Source organism: Bos javanicus, chromosome 10, assembly GCF_032452875.1.
Source record: "Bos javanicus breed banteng chromosome 10, ARS-OSU_banteng_1.0, whole genome shotgun sequence".
Lineage (NCBI taxonomy): Eukaryota > Metazoa > Chordata > Mammalia > Artiodactyla > Bovidae > Bos > Bos javanicus.
Window position 1 is genome coordinate 14,508,311 of NC_083877.1, and position 22,268 is coordinate 14,530,578.

The 22,268-nt window shown below is 38.3% G+C and overlaps 1 protein-coding gene across 2 annotated transcripts in view; it reads left to right on the forward strand.

Moving 5' to 3' along the window:
• MAP2K5 (mitogen-activated protein kinase kinase 5) overlaps positions 1 to 22,268 on the forward strand; it is a 271,699-nt gene that overhangs the window by 132,049 nt on the left and 117,382 nt on the right. For both annotated transcript variants that reach the window (XM_061430173.1, XM_061430172.1), the window contains exons 14-15: positions 19,284 to 19,357; positions 20,320 to 20,370. In XM_061430173.1, coding sequence (XP_061286157.1) covers positions 19,284 to 19,357; positions 20,320 to 20,370 — 125 coding nt within the window. The remainder of the gene's footprint in view (positions 1 to 19,283; positions 19,358 to 20,319; positions 20,371 to 22,268) is intronic.

Consider the following 22,268-nt stretch of genomic DNA (forward strand, 5'->3'; position numbering starts at 1 on the left):
TCTTCTCTCCTGTATCTACTTTATGTGATAAGTGAAAAAAATCTAAAGTAAGCATATGATAAAGATCAACACAGCTATTCAAGGCCAAAACTGGGATAGTAACCTAGCCCACAAATTCAGATGATATTTATCTCATAAACATAATGCTCTTTGCTAGGGTTTAAGAGTTAGGATTGTAAACTCTAGTTGTATGGCTTTGAGCGAGTAATTTCACTAACTTGAGTCTCAATTTACTCACCTATAAAATGGGGTTAATAATAGACCTATCTCAAGGGTTATGATGAGAATTAAATAAGCTACAGAATACATATGATGATAAATGCATTTAGCTTGGCATATAGCAAGTGCCAGAGAAGTATCAGAGAAGGCGATGGCACCCCACTCCAGTACTCTTGCCTGGAAAATCCCATGGATAGAGGAGCATGGTAGGCTGCAGTCCATGGGGTCGCTAAGAGTCGGACACAACTGAGCGACTTCACTTTGACTTTTCACTTTCATGCATTGGAGAAGGAAATGGCAACCCACTCCAGTGTTCTTGCCTGGAGAATCCCAGGGACGGAGGAGCCTGGTGGGCTGCCGTCTATGGGGTCGCACAGAGTCGGACACGACTGAAGCGACTTAGCAGCAGCAGCAGAGAAGTATAATCTGCCCTAATTTTTGTTATGCTTTAGAATAATTTACCATAGTTGGTCTTCTGGACATGCTGCTGTTGCTGCTGCTGCTGCTAAGTCACTTCAGTCGTGTCCGACCCTGTGCAACCCCATAGACGGCAGCCCACCAGGCTCCCCTGTCCCTTAGATTCTCCAGGCAAGAATACTGGAGTGGGTTGCCATTGCCTTCTCCGTCTGGACATGCTACTCCAAGTCAAGTCTATAATCAAAATATATCTTATAATTTATTTATGTGGTATTCTGTTGCTTCCTTTCCTTCTTCAAAGAAAAGATTTTGTAATCATAGGAATCTTATGTCTTGGAGTATCTTAGATTCATGGGAAGTAGGTAGTTAAGAGCTGGGGGCAGAATATAGTTCCCTTCTGACTCCCAGGAACCTCTTCCTCCATACATGGTATTTCCCATGCATCAACCAGAGAATGTTGCTGGGTAGGATCTAAGATCCACTGTGTTAGAAGGGAACCTGTTTTACTTACTACTAAAAGGAAGGCAGAATTGAGAGGCCTAAGCCTTTTTGTCTCTGGTATTAGTCTTATAAATGCCACATGTCTCCTGCCTTTATCATATATAAAGAGAGAAAACCAATGTTTGTTGCTTCTATTCAGAACTGAATCATGAGACTCTAGACAATATCTTCCATTTAGGATGGCTAAGTATGCTGCTTAATTTTATTTAAGGCTTTTCCAAGAATATTTGTATGGCCTACCCTTTACTGTGTGATGGAATGATTAGAATACCTTTTATATCGCATTGTGGTTTTCTCTTAAGTGTGTTCCTGTTGTGCACAGATGCATTTGTAACGCAGAGTGTCATCATAGTCTATATTTAATTGTACCTGCTGTTCTCATTCATTAGGATGCAGTCCCCAAGAAATAACTAGATAGATATATTAGTTGTCTTTTCATAAGACAATTAAACATAATAACATAATGAAAGAAGGTTGCTGAAGCACACTGGCATAGTGTTAGGAGAGCTTACCAGGAGTGAAGACCTGTAATGTGTCCTCCAGCTCCTGGTAAACTGAGTGGTTTCGTGGCATTCAAGCAAAATATTGTAATTGCTTTATAGAGGGAAAAAATTGAAGAGAAGTTTATTTCTGCTTCCATTATCATCCCACAAGAGAACCACATGCTGTATTTTAAAAACTGAGCTCATGTGTTCTTAAGGATTGCATGGTGCCTGTTTCTAAAAGTGTTCAGTGAGACTTCCACTTGAAAGCACAGAGCAAACTAAACATTTTAACTATAAGACACAATGGAGACCAGAAGGGAGCAGAAGTCAGACGCATCACCAGAACCTGATATGAATAGACCACAGCAAAAACAGAATCCTCAGTTTGCATGAATTTCCTTTTCTGAAAAGAGAAAGCATAGAGTCACATATGCAAAGTGATTTTCTTTGGAACTAAACTTAAAATTGATGTATAGAGCCCTATATAAAGTGCATTGGATTACTCCAGTCGTAGTTCTGTGAAAGGGATTTTATTTATCTGTTTTGAACAGCCCCCTCGGTGCCCAGTCATTTCCTGTGGAGGGTTGTCTCCTGCTCTGACCCCTGCTTGTGCTGGGGGTGGGGGCTGGGCAGTGGGCGGAGGAGCCTTTTGTGAAGAGCTGCAGAAAGCACATGCTCCTGTGGGCCTTTATTATCGAGCTTCAGCTTGATGCTGTTTGTGTGGGTTGTTTAATGGCTAATTGATGCAGCATGGATAGGATATAGTTTCCTGCATGAGGCAGTTATGGGTGGCAACATGGGTTTGTCTCAACATGATACCAATTTCCACAGTCAATTTGGTCAATTCAGTGAAGGGGAAAGAAAAAAGAGTCAGTCCAGCCTGAAAATCAGTCAAAGGAGTACTAGAGGTTATTGAGGCAACTATGGTTGGTTGATCAAAATTTTCATGTTTGGCCCATTTGTTTTCACATTTTGTATACATAGCCTTAGTCATTTTGGGAAATAATCTTACACACAGAAAAGTAACATTTAAAATTTAGTATCTTTTAAAAAATACTTATAATCACAATCAGGTCTTCTAGAATGTGTTAGTTTTGAGAGGGAATAACCATTTTACCATTGATATGCAGTGTATGATTAGTGTAAAAAACTCATGTTTTATAATTTGTTATAAATAGAGTAAGAAGGTGACCACAGGGATCACAAAGCACCGGAGAAATTATGGAGAAGTTAAATAATTGTGTTTGGGCTGATTTTTAAAACTGCTTTATTGTTATGTAACTTACATATCATAAAACTCACCCATTTTAAGTGTGAGGGGTTTTTAATAAGTTAGAGAATTGTGTTGCCATCACTGTAATCCGTTTGAGAACATCTCCCATCATCCCAAAGAGGAAGCCACATGCCCACTTGGGTTCAGTTCCTGTTCCTAGCCCCAACCTCCAGAAACCACTAATCTGTTTTCTGAACTTATAGATTTGCCTTTTTTAGACATTTTACGTAAATAGATTTATATAACATGAAGTCTTTTCTGTCTCACTTCTTTGATTTAGCATAATCGTTTTGTGGTTTATCCATTTAGTAACATGGATATGTCAGCAGTTCATTCCTTTTTTAAAAATGTCTTTTTAAAATTGAGGTATAATTGACATACAACATTATATTAGTTTCAGGTGTACAACATAATGATTTAATATTTGTATATATTATGAAGTGATCGCCAAAATAAGCCTAGTTAACATCTGTTACCATACAGACATAGAGAATTTTTTTCTTGTGATGAGAACTTTTATGGTTTATTCTCTTAGCAAATTTAAAATGTGTAATACAGTATTATTAAATGTAATCTCTGTGTATTAAATTGCATCCCTGTGACACACTTATTTTAAAAACAGATGTTTGTACGTTAGACTCCTTCACTCATTTTGCCCCCCTTGCAAATCCCTCCTGCCTCAGCAAATACCAGTCTGTTCTCTGTATCTATGAGTTTGTTTTGCTGCTCTTGTTGTTGCTGTTAGATTCTGAAAAGTGAGATCACATGGTATTTGTCTTTTTTTGATTATTTCAGTTAGCATAGTGCCCTTGAGGTCCATTTGTGTGGTCTCAAATGACAAGATACCATTTTTTTATGGCCAAAAAGTATCTCATTATATATACCACATTGTATATAGTACATATGTATACACCACCCTGTATGTGCCGCATTTTCTTTATTCATGAACATTCAGGTTGTTTCCCTGTTCAGTTATTACAGATAATGGTGCAGTGGACATGGGGGTGCAGATACCTTTTGGAGTGAGTGTTTTATGTCCTTTGAATGAATACCCAGAGGTAGAATTGGTGGATCTTACGGTGGCTCTGTTTGTCATACTTTGAGGAATCTCCGTACTGTTTCCCATAGTAAAAGTGAAAATGTTAGTCACTCAGTTGTGTCCAACACTTTGCGACCCCACAGACTGTAGCCCACCAGGCTCCTCTGTCCATGGGATTTCGCAGAAAGACTACTAGGAGCGGGTAGCCATTCCTTTCTCCAGGGGATCTTCCTGACCCAGGGATCCAACCCACGTCTCCTGCACTTCAGGCAGATTCTTTACCATCTGAGCCACCAGGGAAGCCCATTTTCCATGTACCAATTTACATTTCCATCAGCTGTGACCAGGGTCCCTTTTCTCCACATCCTTGCCAGCAGTTGTTATTTCTTGTCTTTTTGATAATAGCCATCCTAACAGATGTGAGGTGGTATCTTATTGTGGTTTAGATTTGCATTTCTCTGATAATGAGTGATGTTGAGCATCTTTTCATGTGTTTGTTAGCCATCTGTATGTCTTCTTTGGAGAAATGTCTACTTAGTTCTTTGGCCCATTTTTTGTGGTTTAGATTTGCTTTTCTCTGATGATTAGAGATGTGGAGCACCTTTTCATGTACCTGTTGGCCATCTGTATGTCTTGTTTAGAAAAATGTCTGTTCAGACCCTCTGTTCATTTTTCAATCACGTTGACTTTTTTTTTTTTCCTGTTAGGTTGTCTCAACTTTTTATATATTTTAGATGTTAACCCTTAATCAAACGGGGCTTCCCCAATGGCTCAGAGAGTATAGAATCCACCTGCAATCCAAGAGACAGGAGACAGGAGTTTGATCCCTGGATCAGAAAGATCACCTAGAGGAAGCATTGGCAACCCATTCCAGTGTTCTTTTCTGAAAAATCCCATGGACAGAGGAGTCTGGTGGACTCCACGGTCCAAAGGATCACAAACGGTTGGACACGACTGAGCACACATGCAGACAGACAGACACACTTTAATCAGATACATTATTTGCAAATATTTTCTTTTATTCATTTGGTTGCTTTTCCAGTTTGTTGATGGTTTCCCTTGCTCTGCAAAGCTTTTAAGTTTGATATAGTCCCACTTGTGTGTGCTTTGTTTTTGTTTTTGTTTTTGTTTTGCTTTTGTTGCCTCTGCTTTTTTATTTTTACTTAATTTTTTGGCTGCTATGGGTCTTCGTTGCAGCACATGGCTTTTCCTCTAGTTGGAATGAGCAAGGACTGCTCTCTGTTTGCAGTGCACAGGCTTCTCCTTGTGGTGGCTGCTCTTGTTCTGGAGCACAGGCTCTAGGGTGTGCAGGCTTCAGCAGTTGTGTACACAGGCTTAGTTGCACCACAGCATGTGGAATCTTCCCAGACCAAGGGTTGAACCCATGTCCCTTGCATTCCAAGATGTTTTGTTTACCATGGGACTACCAGGGAAGTCCCTGTTACCTTTGCTTTTGATGTCAAATCCAAAAAAAATCATTGTCAAGACTGATGTCAAGGAACTAACCCTTCTGTTTTCTTCAGGGGCTTTTATGCCTTCAGGTTCTATATGCAAGTCTTTAATTCATTTTGAGTGAAATTTTGTGTATGTTGTAAGATAGTGGTCCAGTTTCATTTTTTAAAGTGTGGCTGTGCATTTTTTTCAAAAACCATTTATTTAAGAGACTGTCTTTTATTTCTCCTTTGAAGAGTCAGATATTTTTGTCTGGTTTTGGCATCAGGGTAATGCTGGCCTCACAAAATGAGTTTGGAAGTGTCCCTCTTATGCTATTTTTCTGAAGAGTTTGAGAAGAATTGGTATTCTTTATTCTTTGACTATTTGGTATAGAATTCACTAGTGAAGCCAGCTGGTTCTGGTCTTTGTTTGTAGGACGTTTTAACATTACTGATTCAATCTCCTTACTAGTGTTTGGTCTCTTTCAATTTTCTATTTCTTCATGATTCAATCTTGGAAGTTTGTATGTTTCTAGAAATTTATCCATTTACTAGTAGAGGGATATTTGGATTGTATCCAGTTTGGGATTATTACGAATAATGATACTGTTCATACACAAGTCTGTATTTGGTTGTGTGTTGTATGTATCTTTCTTTAAATATTTGTAATCACAATGAATCAGATCACCTAATACACATCAGTTTTGGAAAGAAATAACCGTTTTCCACTGATACATACTGTATGATCAGTGTCAATAATTAACTGATATTTCATACTTTATTAAAATAGGAATGCAACCACAAAGATTATATGGTAAGTTTACATTTAATTTTAAAAGACACTTTGAGGCTGATTTTTATTTAGTTACAGGCTCCTCTAGAAAACCACCTGTGGCATGACACTGATATCCTATTTGTAAGTTCTGCCATTTTTCCAACTTCCCAATAGTTTTCTAATAATCCTCTACATGCTTGTATGCTCAGTCGCCTCAGTCATGTCTGACTCTTTGCCACTTGATGGACTGTAGCCCGCCAGGCTCCTCTGTCCATGGGGTTCTCCAGGCAAGAATACTAGAATGGGTTGCCATGTCCTCCTCCAGGGAATCTTTCTGACTCAGAGATCAAACCTGAGTCTCTAGACTGCTGGATTGGCAAGTGGGTTCTTTTCCACTAGTGGCACCTGGGAAGCCCCTAATAATCCTGTAAGCACTGCCTTGGAGGTAATCAAGAAGACTGAAATGGCTGAAATTTATAGAGCAGAGTCCTAGAGAGGAAGGAACTGTGCAGAGAAAGAGCTCAGGAAGTTACCTGGAAGTCTCCTTGAGTTTTTGGCCAAGTATCAGCCTCTGCTTTTATAGGGTAAAATCTTACAAAGCTAGTAGAACTCATATAGTGAAATTTGCATCTGATCTAATATATCAGATGATTCACATCTTGACTTTCTAGGGTAAGAGTCATTGTCATTACTGATTCTACAGAGCAGTAGCTTCCAGTATATATAGTATATGTTTCTCCCATTTATTGTGTTTATTCGATGAATCATTGAGCACCATTTCTTTGACAGGCACTGCTAAGCACACAGTCTCAGTTAATTTTTGTAACAACTTTTGTCAATATAGGAAGATCAGATATCACCTTTAATCTTATATATCATACACTCACACATACGTATTCACTCTCTCATACACATGTGCCCTCAAATCCTTTTTTGAAATAAATAAGCTAAAATAATTAAGAATTTATTTAGTTAGCCTAAATCTGAATTCATGTAATGGAATTTGAAGCAAATGGAATCTTTTTATGTTGGAATTTGCTTCAAATTCCATCACATGAATTCAGATTTAGGCTAACTAAATCCTCTGATTTAAGTTTCACTTTATCTGAATAAAATAATCCACCTTATATCTGAGTCATCAACAAACCTAGTATATAGTCAATGAATTTATCTCTTCCATGTTTGGAAGAGATGGAAAAATTATAGAATTTTGATAACAACTTCTATAATTCTATAGAATTCTATAATTCTATAGAATTCTATAATACTATAGAATTCTATAATTCTCAAGAATAGTTCCAGGAATACTAAAATAATTTTTGTTGTTGTTTTGGCTTGTTTTCAACTTCATTCCAAGCCATAAACAAGAGCACAACAGATTAGGCCAGAAACATTACTTTTAAGAAAACAGTTGTAACTATGCATATTTTAATGCAATTTCATGTTATGGAAAACAAACAACTGAGAGCATACAGCTTTTCATTCAGCTCACTTAAAAACATCATAGCCTTTCTTCTGTAAGCAAAGCACAAAAAAGATGAGTCTTTAAAGTGACTGATTATAAATGGCAATCATCAGGGCAGATGTAAGTCATTTTGGTTTAATCAGGCCATTAATTATTAGGGTTTATCAATTAGTTTTATTGAAGGCAAAGAAGCTTAAATGAATAGTGGAGCATTGATTTTAACTGAGACATTTTCTAAAAGAAAATACAAATGAGATGTGTGGAATCTGAAATTATATACAGGTCCTTTTCATTCCACTAAAAAGTAACAAGCTGCATCTAATGTAAACCGTAAACCTTTAGTGAAAAACCAAATTAACTCTAATTCCTTTGCATTATACATAAAATAACACATTTTAGTGTTTCCTAATTTGAGGTTTGTTTTGTGTTGGCCACAAAGTCAACATTATGTCAGATAAAGTGAAATGAAGGTTCAATGTAAAGTTATCCATTTGTGATATCAGGTATTTCCTATCCTCTTTCATTTTAGAAGAATCTTAGTTGTTTTATACAGATAAGGGTATATAGGAGTCAGTGTAGATTCCTGTTGGCCAGATCCTCTCAGGAAAAGCAGAGGTAACACAGAAAGTGTGTGTATTTGCCCACGTGGGCACATGTGTGTGACAGAGTGAGTATGTGTGTATAAGTGTATGATATATAAGATTAAAGGTGACATCTGATCTTCCTATATTGACAAAAGTTGTTATAAAAATTAACTGAGACTGTGTGCTTAGCAGTGCCTGTCAAAGAAACAGTGCTCAATGAATCAACAAATAAATACAATAAATGGCAGAAAAATACACTATATATACTGGAAGCTACTGCTCTGTAGAATCAGTAATGACAACAACTCTTACCCTAGAAAGTCAAGATGTGAATCATCTGATATATTAGATCAGATGCAAATTTTATTATATGAGTTCTACCTGAAGGCAGGCTTCTTGCCAAAAGACTAGCACTGTTCACAGAAGAACTAACAATGATTCCATCACATGTGTCTCCTGTCACAATATTTTCCTACTCCTTCAGTGAGATTTCACAGTAAGATGGGCTTTTTAATGATGATGTGACAAATATTTAAGTTGCAGCAGTTGTCAACCTATGTAGATTATCAGTAGTTATGATGCAGTTCTGTTTAACAATTTGGAGTGAAAAGTGAAAGTCACTCAGTCATGTCTGACTCTTTGCAGCCCATGGACTGTAGCCCACCAGGCTTCTCTGTCCATGGAATTCTCTAGGCAAGAATACTAGAGTGGGCTGCCATTTCCTTCTTCAGGGGATCTTCTCGATCCAGAGATCAAACCCAGTTCTCCTACATTGGTTCTCTGCAAGTAAGTTAACTACCTGCCAGTATCAAGTTTCACACTCTTTAAAGGATTTCAGTAAAATCACTCAACAACATAATGCAAATATCTGGCATCTAGTAAAAGTCAGCACATGAAAAAAAATTTTTTTTTCTTGTGACAGTGAATGAAAGACTATAACCAGAAAAATAATCAATCAATAGAAATGAGACTCTCATGAGGTGGATGAACCTAAAGCCAGAGTTATACAGAGTAAAATAAGTCAGAAAAAGAAAAACAAATATAGTATATTAATACATATATTAATATATGGAATCTAGAAAAATGGCATTGATGAGCCTATTTGCAGGGAAGGACTGGAGATGCAGATATAGAAAATGGACTTGTGGACACAGTGGGGGAAGGAGAGAGTGGGATAGATGGGGAAGGTAGCGTCAACGTGTATACATTATCAGGTATAAGATGGATAGCTGGTGCGAAGCTGCTGTGTAGCACAGGGAACCCAGTCTGGTGCTCTGTGATGACCTGGAGGGGTGGAAAGAGGGAGAGGGAAGGGAGGCTATGGAGGGAGGAATGTATGTATAATTATGACTGATTTGCATTGCTGTATGGCAGAAGTCAACACAACATTGTAAAAAAAATTTTTTTACTTAAATTTTAAAAATAGGCAAAAAAATAAATTACTAAGGAAGAAAAAGCCAATCAAATCTAGAAGGAAGATCCTAGACAGACGTCCAAATATCAAAGCGTGGAGCCTGTTTGTGTGCAGAGTCCAGATCTACTGTGTAAAAGACTTGCTAGTTGTCTATCTGCAGTAATTCAACCCGCATCCACTTTTCTTTCCACACACTCATCTGTGATGCAGAGGCTGCTGCTGCTAAGTTGCTTCAGTCATGTCCGACTCTGTGCGACCCCATAGACGGCAGCCCACTAGGCTCCTCTATCCTTGGGATTCTCCAGGCAAGAATACTAGGTCTCTGCAAATCACATTTCAGAGTACCTTTGGACTGGTGACCCTTTGTTAGGTGCTGCCAGTAGGGGGCAGTAGAGAGAGACTGAGGTGGGAATCAGAGCCAGTGGTTTCTGCACCTACCTGGTTTCTGCACCTCTTGCAGCATCACCTCAGCATTGGGTCCTGACCCAAGCACCCAGCTTCTGTTAGCACATGGAGAACCAGCCCCATATGCTCCTTCACAAATATGACCTGCATCTGGGCAGTGACCTCTTCTTGGAGGTCTGAACACTTGACTCTTTAAAGCTTCTCTTCTGAGTTCTTGGACCTTCCTGGTGGCAAAATGGTAAAAAAAAAAAATCCACCCGCAATGCAGGAGACGTGGGTTCAATCCCTGAGTTAGGAAGATCCCCTGGAGAAGAAAATGGCAACCCACTCCAGTATTCTTGCTTAGGAAATCCCTTTGACACAGAAGCAGAAATCTCTCTGAGGACGCAATAGCTGCTTCCTAAAATTATTACCCTAGTTTCATTTTTCTAGCCTTCCAATTCCTATGTAGCAAATTTCCTATATTAAATTCTTTCTGTTAAAAAAAAAAAAAAAGAAATAGGACTCTCCCATTAGGAGACAAGGACTTTAGAACAGTTATTATATTAATAAATATACTCAAGGATTTCAAGGAAAACATGAGCATTATGAGGAGAGAAATGGGAGACAAAATCGAAGGGAGCTTACTAGATATGAAAAATAAAACACCTGAAGTAAAAATTTCACTTAGTGTAATTAACAATAGGTTAGAAATTGCAGAAGAAACAGTTTGTAATCTCGATGTTAGAAACATAGAAATTATCTAAAATTACTGCAAAGAAAAAAAAGACTTTAAAAAAAATGAGCACCAACTCATTTGACCTTTGAGACAGTATAACAAAGTCTAGGATGTATGCGTAAGTGAAGTCTCAGAAGGAAAGGAAAAAGAAAAGGGAGCAAAAAATAATTTGAAGAAATAACGCTTCTCAAACTTTCCAAATTTGACGAAACCCATAAACCCAGATATCTGAGAAGCCTAACAAACTTAACCAGCACATATACAAGACCATACCAAAGTACATCAAAATAAAAACTTTAAAGCCAGTGGTTTTTTTAAATCTTTAAAATATTCAGAGTAAAAGTAATACATTAAAGATTGGAACAGAAAATGGGAATGACAGCGGACTTCTTTTCAGAAGCTATGCAAGCCAGAAAACAATGGAAACACATCATTACTATATTGAAGAAATGAAATCCTTTAAATCCAGAATTCTAAGTCCAGTAAATATATTCTTCCAAAATAACAGTTAAATAAAGGCTTTTTAAGGCAAATAAAGAAGAGAGAGTCCATTGCCAATAGACGATCATTATAAAAAATGTTAGAGGAAGTTATTTAGGCAGAAGGAAAATGATACCACATTGATAGTTAGGTCTACACAAAGAAATAAATAGTACCAGGAATGATATACCTGTGGATATATAAAAGGGCTTTTCTTTTAAATTTTTTTAAAAAGATGATTATTTAAAGAAAAAATAAAGACTATATTGTGGCATGTCCTCTATGACATGTAGAGGAAAAATAGGTAATAGTATCACAAAGGATGGGAGGGAAAAAATGGAAACATACTGTTCTAATATTCTTACATTATCAATTAAATACCCTAATATTATTTGAAAGTAGACTCTGAAATGTTAACATTGTAATCCCTAGAATAGCCATTAAAAAAAAAAAAAAAACACCTTCCAGTGGGCTGGCAAACTTTAGCCCACAGGTCAAATTCGGCCCACTACCAAACAAAGATTACTGGAGCACAGCCATGTTCACTTGTTTACATATTGCCTGTGATTGCTTCTGCCCTGCGGTGGCAAAACTGAGTATTGGCCTCAACACCTGAAATGTAGTCCTTTACAGAAAAAGCTTACCAGCTTCTGGCTTAGAAGCCAATGGTAGGGATCAGTGGAATGCTAGAAAGAGCCAAACTAATCCAGAAGAAGGCAATAAAAGAAGAAAGGAACAAAGAACAGATGAGACAAATAGTAAGATAGTAGAGTTGAACTCAACCATATCACCAATTACATTAAATTTGAATGGTCTAAATACTACAATTTATAGCAAAAATGTCAGATTTGTCAAAAAAGTAAGACCTAGGTGATACTGTGTGCAAGATAACTTCCTTAGATATTAGTGACAGAGAAGTGTTGTCCAAACACTAATCATTGACTTTTTAAAGCAAAATTATTACAGGGTTTATGATATATATTGAAAAGGAAAAAAATCACCTAAAAATAACAAATCAATCAGCGGTTGCCAGAGGTCAGGATGGAATTGACTATAAAGGGCACAGGGAATTTTGGGGGGTGATATAAATGTTTCATATCTTGATTATGGTATAGTTATATGGATGTATACATTTGTCAAACTCATTAAACTATATACTTAAAATGACTGCAATAAAATTGATTTTTAATGAATAAAATTGATTTAAAAAGCAAAGTTAAACAATAAAATTTCTTTTCAGATATTCTGAACTTGCCAGCAGTTAAATCAAAAGGAAATATAGCAGGTTTATGTTGATCTTTTCTAAATGCTGACATGAAGACCAGACTGTTTTAGATTGATTTCTGAATCAGTAGATCTGAGGTATAAACACACAGACAACACACATATACGTGTATATTCATATATGTATATACACACAGACAACACACATATGTATATACACATACAGAGGAGCCTGGTGGGCTACAGTTCATGCGGTCACAAAGAATCAAACACAACTGAAGTGACGTAGCATACATACATAGATCTGCTGCAGCTGCTGCTGCTGCTGAGTCGCTTCAGTCGTGTCCAACTCTGTGCGACCCCATAGACGGCAGCCCACCAGGCTCCCCCGTCCCTGGGATTCTCCAGGCAAGAACACTGGAGTGGGTTGCCATTTCCTTCTCCAATGCATGAAAGTGAAAAGTCAAAGTGAAGTCGCTCAGCCGTGTCTGACCCTTAGCATGGACTGCAGCCTACCAGGCTCCTCCATCCATGGGATTTTCCAGGCAAGAGTACTGGAGTGGGGTGCCATTGCCTTCTCCGACATAGATCTGAGGTGGAACCAAAAAAAATTTTTTTTTAATGCGCAACCAAGCTTGGAAACTCTCTAGTTACATAATTCTCACTGTTTTTATTATAGAAGCAAATACCATTTAGAGTATACATAAGCAGTGGTATTATCCTGAAATCTCATATATACTATTTTTAGTCAAAATATATACCAACAGTTCCTTAATATGACTCTTCTGAAGGGTAGAGACAGATCTTACTCATGCTTCTCTCCACAGTGCCTACCCTGTCATATCTGGCACATGCTAAGGCATCAGTAAATATTTGTTGAATGAGTATTTTTGAATGCCTATAGGTTCTCTCAGAATGAACAATATCATTCACAAATATATTCATTAATAGTGAAATACACTTATTCTGAAATATATGCCATCGGATGGGAAAAGATGGAGCTCCATCTCAGTCCAAATTCATGCCTCTCCAGGTACACATATTTGCCGATTTATTTAGTGGGAATATTCATTCACGATTTGTTCAACAGATACCATTTCTTATGCATATCAGGCACCATTCTAAACATAGAATTGAACATAACAGATCACATCTCTGCATTCATGGAGCTTCCCTTCAAGAAGGGAAGACTGAGACAGAACAGATTTACATGTACCTATATAGAGTGTTGATGATGCTAAGTGTTAAGAGGAGCATTGAAATAGGGAAGAGGGAAAATGAATCTCTGAGGTTGGAAGTACTGCTTTTCATAGTGGATGGTTGAGGAAGGCTTCTCTTACAAGGGTAACATTTGAGCAGAAACCTGGAAGGAAAAAAAAAAGCAAAGGCTCAGGCCACGCCTGCTTGTATATATGGGAGCAAAGTATTCCAGTGATATAGAACCACAGAGCAGGAAGGAGCACGCCTGAAAAGGCAGCCAGTGAGATGAAGCAGAGCAGGCAGGGAGAGGAGTAGGAAGGATGAGTACAGAGGTAATAGGGGGGCAGCTCAGAGAAGGCTTCAGAAACCATGAGGGCTGCTTTTTGCATTGAGTTGGGAGATCCCTGGAGGTTTCAGGCAGAGAAATGACATGGTCTTACTTACGTTTTGGGGTTTTTATTTTTTATATTTTTCGGCCATGCCATGTGGCGTGCAGGATCCTAGTTCCCCGACCAGGGATTGAACCTGCGCCCCCTGCAGTGGAAGCACAGCATCTTAACCACTGGACCACGAGGGAAGTCCCTGATTTAGATTTTAAAAGAATCACTTTAGCAGTGCTGTTCATGACAGGCTGTAGAGCAAGTGTGAAAATAAGGAGACCAGTTCTTTGGCCTTATTGGGGAATGAGTACATATAGTCTGGCAAATATGCCTCTTCATAAACATTGAATAGGTTTTATCATTCTACTTACTGGACTCTGGAAATTACTTTTGTTCAACTAGTATTTTACCTAAATACATCTTGAAATTACTGCAGTAGCAACAGAAATTATTCCTGAACATAAAGAAATACAACACTTTTTATGACTTGGTTGATTGCCAGTAGATAATAATAATACTTTATATTTATAGAGTGTTTGACAGTTTAAAAGCTATTGTACATTCATTATTTCATCTAATCCCCACAATTTTTTAAGATGCAGTAACTTTTATTATCTCCCTACAGAGGTGAAACCTAAAACGTCACATGCCTAGTCCAAAGTCACATTTGGCAGGGCCCAAAAGACTGAAATCCAAGTCTGTGTGTCCACTGAGTCAGGCTTCTGTCTCCTCACCTGAATCCATTGATTTTGTTTAAAGGGATCTATTGTGGTCCAGTGTTGCTGGGGAGGGGAACACTTACACTAGCAAATTCAGTGCATTGTTTAGGAAGCCATCAACCAGTGAGCAAGATGTTATGCTCACACAGGATAAATACAAAAATGTGTAAAGACATTCCTCCCCCGTGAACTTATTACTCGATGATACCTTTAACGGTAAATATGGTAAGTAATTACTGGTTTAAAAAAAAAAAAAAAGGTGTCACATGCTCAATTCTAAATGGTACAGAGAGTAAATGCCTTGGCAATTCAAAGGAAGCAGTGATTTTGGTGGCCAAGTAGATACGTTAACAGGGAGATGGGATACTTGAGTTGAAGGATGGACAAGATTCAGTCAAAAAATATCAAGTAAGGATTTCTAAACCCAGGGAGGTTGAAGTCTGGGACACAGCATGAGCGATGGTGTGGTAGTGGTGTTTTAGAGATTTGTTTCTTTTGAGACAATGGCTAGACCAGTCTAGTTGGAATACAGAAGTTGTTTTAGGATGGCTGTATGCCTGCTGCTTTCATACACAAACTATTTCTGAAAACTAAACTGAAAAGTTAATGTACAAAACCAGGCAGTAGGCATATATGTAAGTTAAAAAAAGATATTGGAGAGCTGAAAATGCCATCTGGTTCTTATTTACACCTTGCCTTTCAGAATGTAATCTAGAAATTTTGCTGTTTTATTCTTTTCTCTCTGTTGGTCCACTTAAGTCAAATGTGTGTCTGATTAAAACTAAGGATTTGTTCATCTTACCATGCCTTGTGATTTCCAGGCAGCCCCTTCTTCCAGGAGCTCAGAATATTTGTTCATTAACAGTGTCAGACTTTATTTTTGGGGCTCCAAAATCACTGCAGATGGTGACTGCAGCCATGAAATTAAAAGACCCTTACTCCTTGGAAGGAAAGTTATGATCAACCTAGATAGCATATTCAAAAGCAGAGACATTACTTTGCCAACAAAGGTCCATCTAGTCAAGGCTATGGTTTTTCCTGTGGTCATGTATGGATGTGAGAGTTGGACTGTGAAGAAAGCTGAGCACTGAAGAATTGATGCTTTTGAACTGTGGTGTTGGAGAAGACTCTTGAGAGTCCCTTGAACCAGTCCATTCTGAAGGAGATCAGCCCTGGGATTTCTTTGGAAGGAATGATGCTGAAGCTGAAACTCCAGTACTTTGGCCACCTCATGCGAAGAGTTGACTCATTGGAAAAGACTCTGATGCTGGGAGGGATTGGGGGCAGGAGGAGAAGGGGACAACAGAGGATGAGATGGCTGGATGGCATCACTGACTCAATGGACGTGAGTCTGAGTGAACTCTGGGAGTTGGTGATGGACAGGGAGGCCTGGCGTGCTGCGATTCATGGGGTCGCAAAGAGTCGGACACGACTGAGCGACTGAACTGAACTGAACGGAACTGTCTCCATGAGATGTGTGGCTTAAGAGTGGTTTAAGGGTGCTGTGTTGTGCTTAGTTGCTTAGTTGTGTCTGACTATTTGCGATCCCGTGGACTGCAGCCTGTCAGGCTCTTCTGTCCATGGGATTCTCCAGGCAAGGATACTGGAGTGGGTTGCTGTCCCCTCCTCCAAGGGATCTTCCGAACCCAAGGATTGAACCCAGGTCTCCTGCATTGCAGACAGATTCTTTACCATCTGAGCCACCAAGGAAGCCCAAGAATACTGAAATGAGTAACCTATACCTTCTCCAGGGGATCTTCCCGACCCAGAGAAGGAACCAGGGTCTCCTGCTTTGCAGGTAAACTCTTTACCAACTGAGCTACCAGAGAAGCCCAGTTTAAGGGTATCAGTATACAAAAGAGCAGATTGTCCAAAAGAAAAATATTTAAAGTTGAGGGCCTGTAGTGAGAATTAAATTTGGAAAATAAGACCAGGCTTTAACATTTCTTCCAGTTCAGCAAATATTTATTGAGTGTCTACTGTGGCTGTCTATGATGTGTATTTTTTGTGCAGACTACTGAGGCTGCACATATAAGACTGTTTATATGCAGAATACATCATGAGAAATGCTGGGCTGGATGAAGCACAAGCTGGAATCAAGATTGCCGGGAGAAATATCAATAACCTCAGATATGCAGATGACACCACCCTTATGGCAGAAAGTGAAGAAGGACTAAAGAGTCTCTTGATGAAAGTGAAAGAGAAGAGTGAAAAAGTTGGCTTAAAACTCAACATTCAGAAAACGAAGATCGTGGCATCCGGTCCCGTCACTTCATAAAAAATAGATGGAGAAACAGTGGAAACAGTGACAGATTTTACTATCTCTGATTCCAAAATCACTGCAGATGGTGACTGCAGCCATGAAATGAAAAGACATTTACTCCTTGGGAAAAAAGTTATGACGAACCTAGACAGCATATTAAAAAGCAGAGACATTACTTTGCCAACAAAGATCCATCTAGTCAAGGGTATGGTTTTTCCAGTGGTCATGTATGGATGTGAGAGTTGGACTGTGAAGAAAGCTGAGCGCTGAAGAATTGATGCCTTTGAACTGTGGTGTTGGAGAAGACTCTTGAGAGTCCCTTGGACTGCAAGGAGATCCAACCAGAGTCCATCCTGAGTGTTCATTGGAAGGACTGATGTTGAAGCTGAAACTCCATTACTTTGGCCACCTGATGCGAAGAGCTGACTCATTTGAAAAGACCCTGATGCTGGGAAAGATTGAAGGCAGGAGGAGAAGGGGACGACAGAGGGTGAGATGGTTGGATGGCATCACTGACTCAATGGAGATGAGTTTGAGTAAACTCCGAGAGTTGGTGATGGACAGGGAGGCCTGGCGTGCTGCAGGCCATGGGGTCGCGAAGAGTCGGACACGACTGAGCAACTGAACTAAACTGAGTTGAAACTGCTTTCAAGTGTGATTTCAAATGAAAGCACAACCCTATTCTTAGGGAATTCACGTTGGGGTTGGTGGGGGAGGTCAGGGAATATTTTACTTCCTCCTTAGGAGAGAAGTTATACAGTGAAAGTGTATTTAATATGATGGTGATATAAGGTTTATGTTGAAATTGGGGAAAACTGGAAGCAGAGAGGCAAGTTGGTTAAAAAAAAAAACTTACACATGCCTAGGCATACTGACCTATTTTCAGAGAGAAAGCCCCCCTACAAGAAGTATATAGTATGTCTTATCTGAAAGGGTACGCTACAGAGGCATAGTCTACAGCTAACCCCTGATCACGGAAACATAATCATTAACAAAATAATGCTATGTGTTCATGGTTTCCGTTCATTTTTTCTCATCTATTCAACAAATATTTATTAAGCATTTCCTGTATGACTGGCCCTCTTCGGGAACTAGTATCTAGAAGTCAGTGAAAGAGTCTAAGTCCCTGCCTTCATGGAGTGTATATTCTGGTGTCAGTCAGGCAACACTGAACAAGCACATGTATGAGAAGATGCCTGTCACGTGGGAGATAGGGTTCAGTAATCGTTGGTTACTGAGTTTGAGCCTGAAGTTTGAGTTAAGTACCTACTCTTGGCAAGATATTTTTGGGGAGGTACCCTTTTGCAGATTGGTTGGGCAGCATGAGATTAACTCACAGTTTTTTTTAGATGTTACATAGAAATTCTGAGTCTTTTGTTCAGTCTTGGAGTAATTGTGGTCATATATTCTATTGAATACAGCAAGCTGTCTGTTCCAAACCACTTTTGCTGCTGAAGATGAAATGCTGAAGCAGGTGCTGTCCTGTACCAATAGAAGTGCTGTGGTCTCATCCTGCTTGGATGGTTTTTGTTGGCTCCTTGAGTTCCTGAAAAGGCTTATTGTTATCACTGACGAGGCTTCACAGAAACCCTTTGTGTCTATTTAGCAGACTGCCTTGGCAAAAGCTATGTCAGTTCTTTTGTTAACTTTAAAAACAGTCAAAATGATATAAGGGACGAGAGGGATAAATAAAAGACTGATAAGTGCACGCATGCACACACGTACATACATCTTTTAGGTCAATTTCTGAGGATTATCTGAAGTATGGTTTGCATGTAAAACCAGGAAAAAGCAGTAATGCATTCACACCTTCATTGTTTCAATCAGATATAACCTGTTACAGCAAACATTTTGAATGATTTTTTCTTTACTGGCTTCCCTTTGGCCTTACTTTTTAGGTGGGAGAAGCAGTTTCACATTAAGAGCAAAGCTAAGCCATTTTGTACAAATTTTTTGCAAGAAGGCTACATTTTCTTATCTGCTTTTTCTGAAAGCTGGAGTAGGGTGTTAGGTGTGTTTACTGTTGTTGCAAGCCAAGATTTTATTTGACTTTCACATGAAATAAATAAACTCTGGCTTCTACAGAAACCAGAAATGGTTGGAAGTGTGGGAGTTAGGACCTTACATTTTGCCTCCAGATAAAATGCTTTGCATTAAATTTGTGATTAGAATTCTAGGTTGAACAGATGATGTCATTTCTGCAATATGGTTTGGTGTGTGTGTGCTTTTTTTAGAACAAGCTCGGTAGATATTGAATTAGTTACATGGGTTTTTCTGGTCCCTTTTTAGATGTGAAGCCCTCCAATATGCTAGTAAACACAAGAGGACAAGTCAAGCTGTGTGATTTTGGAGTTAGCACTCAGGTAGGTCTCTTTTTCCTCCTGATCTGTTCTCGTCTCTGTAACATCTACTTCCTATTTTCATTCTCTCTCTGGATTGAAAAATCACCTAGCTGCCAGACAAACAGAACTCTGCATCTTCTCGTTGGCTGGGATTGTGTTATTCATTTTTAATCTCTGAGCGAGTTGCCTTCATCAGAATATGATTGTTCATTGTTTAATGACAGTAAAAACTGCTGATATTGTAATTACTACTTACGAATAGCAAACTTCATTGATATGCAGCTTTGATATGAAAGCGTTTTGGCCAGACAAAAGGGAGGGCAGAGTGGGAGCTGTGCCTGGGGAGCCCAACTGTCCCACAATAAAAATTAATATTGGGAGCAACAATGGTGGAGGGCCATTACAATGTGCAGCACAAATTTTAATTAATTTCCATTTGGGGCCTCCCCTGAGAACCCTGGTGATAGTGACCCACGAGCATGCTGTGATGTTGATTTGAATTGCAGCCACCTTTACTCCCAGCCAAACACGAAGACCAAAGCGAAGGTCATCATTGTATTATGAGTTGTCAAAGTCTGTTATCCCTCCAGCGTATTTAGTGTTCGTTTCATTCTGGTAACGCATGGGGCTTCATTCACATCTTGAGCCATCTGACTAAAAAATGAGTGTGTTCAAATTCTACTTCAAATTGACTTTTTATATCAGGCGGGTTTGGGGTACTAAAGCGATAAGCATCCTGCTTAAGTGAATTGTTGAAGGTTATCTGCTATAAACTGTAAAGCTGTGCTTGTTTAAATTGGAAATCACATTCAAAAGAAAAGAGATTTAATCATTTTTAATGCCTTTGTAGATAAATTTGTTCCCTTTTACATAATTTTTAGTTGATTTATAGAAATGATGATTGTAGGTTAAATGAGGAATAATTGCCCATTTTATTTCCACATTATCTTTATATTGTTCTAACAGACTGTTTTGTCTCATAGCTGGTGAATTCTATAGCCAAGACGTATGTTGGAACAAATGCTTATATGGCGGTAAGTAAACTTATGCAAAAATAACATTTAAAAGCAACATCTTTATGTACTTGGTAATGTACAGTTCTTGAATTAAATCCACAGCTTTAGCCTAACAGATCATAAATTACGAAGTCAATCCAGTCATGGTTTGATTTTTAAGTCTTCCTAAAAGATGTTAGGGTTTATACAGGAGCTACCAACTTCTCTCACTTTGTTGACTTAACCGGTTGGTTCAAATATAAAATTGTTTTGAATGCAATCCTATAGAAAAATTGCATCTTACAGCACATTAGCTACTTTGCCTCATTGCTTATTAAATTAACCTTAAAGTATATCAAAATGTCAGTCAATAAGATCAACTGTTTTTTCCAGGAATAAGCATGCTTCCACACCAGATGAAAATTAAATTATTAATTAAAAATTAAATTATTACTTATGGGCTTCTGAATGTAAGGATTTAGCAGACATTTTCCTGTCAAATATTATGTCTGTCTTCTGTTTATTTGAGTTCATGTCTATTAAAAGATAACTTATTAGTCCCTCTGAAACAAATTTACCAGGAATAAGAAGTAGACGCATAGAACTATTTCAGATACCAGTGTGGGTTTGACCTTTTTCTTTTGCCTGCCTTTTAAGTAAGTGAAGTTATCTGTGTTCATAAAATTGCTTTTATTTATTGGTTTCCACTTTCACTTCAAGAGTAGGGTGCTGGGAAACGACAGGCAGGAAACTTATTTAGTATTTTGGAGCAACGTTTTGTTTTCATCTCTTAGGTTTAGTTTTTTGATGAGGCTTCTAGATTTATTCAGGTAGTCAGTTTCACTCCAAGTAGTCTTCATATAAGTTAAACGAACTATGTGTGGAACCTTGGATCTTATTCTTGGTGTTCTTTGTTCATATATTATTTTGTGAAAAGGATGTTAATATGGATAGAACTCTGGATCTTATTCTCAGAACAATACAAAGCATTTTTTAAATTGAGATACCAAAACAGTTAATTTTTGCCTTGCATTGTTTTTAAAGAAAATTCATTATTTCTCATTTTTCTGGGTAATGTGACAAAAAATTAATCTCTTGAGTCACCACACCTAGTTTTTATTTATTTTTTTTATTTTTTAGTTTTTAATACTTATTTATTTAGCTGCATCAGGTCTTAACTGCGATGCATGGGATGGCATGTGGGATCTTAGTTCCCCAACCAGGGATCAAACCTGCGTCCCCTGCATTGGAAGGCAGGTTCTTAACCACTGGACCACCAGGGAAGTCCCCGTACCTGTTTTTTATAAAACACAATCACCCTCTTGGCTCTACCAGCTTAGCTGAGATTGGTGAGCCACTTTGATAATTAACAAAGCCATGCCAAATGCCATGTCAGTCTTTGAAAAAATATGGAATGCTCTGACTTAAAACAATTAATGAAATAACTTTCCACTCTCCATTGTGTTCTTAGTAGCGTTAGCTCTAATAATTAAATTGCAATGTGTTTGAATGTACAAATCCAGGTTACAGTTGTATTTCCCAGGTACACGTTAAAGAAATAACTTTTTTTTCCTTTTTGTGTATGGATGTATGTGATGCATCCATCTCTTAATTGAAAATGTGAAGATTAAAATGATGAAACATTAGCTCATATTGGCAAAGCTAAAATTGCTTTGCTTTTTGGGCAAGGGAACTCTAGTTATCCACTTTCTAGTTAAAGCTGTAAAAAGTGAAAAACTCTAGAAAGCAAAGAGTGTGATACACAGATCATGAGCTTGGCTCAATTCAACAGGCTCTTGTTGACCATGACTTACCTAACTGCTGTGAGAACAGAGGTTGGGAGTGGGGGAAGGTGGAAGTAACATTTATTCTGACACAGATGTTAACCCCTGCCTGAGGTGTTGTGATGCTGTATTAAGAGTGCTAGCAACTGAGGG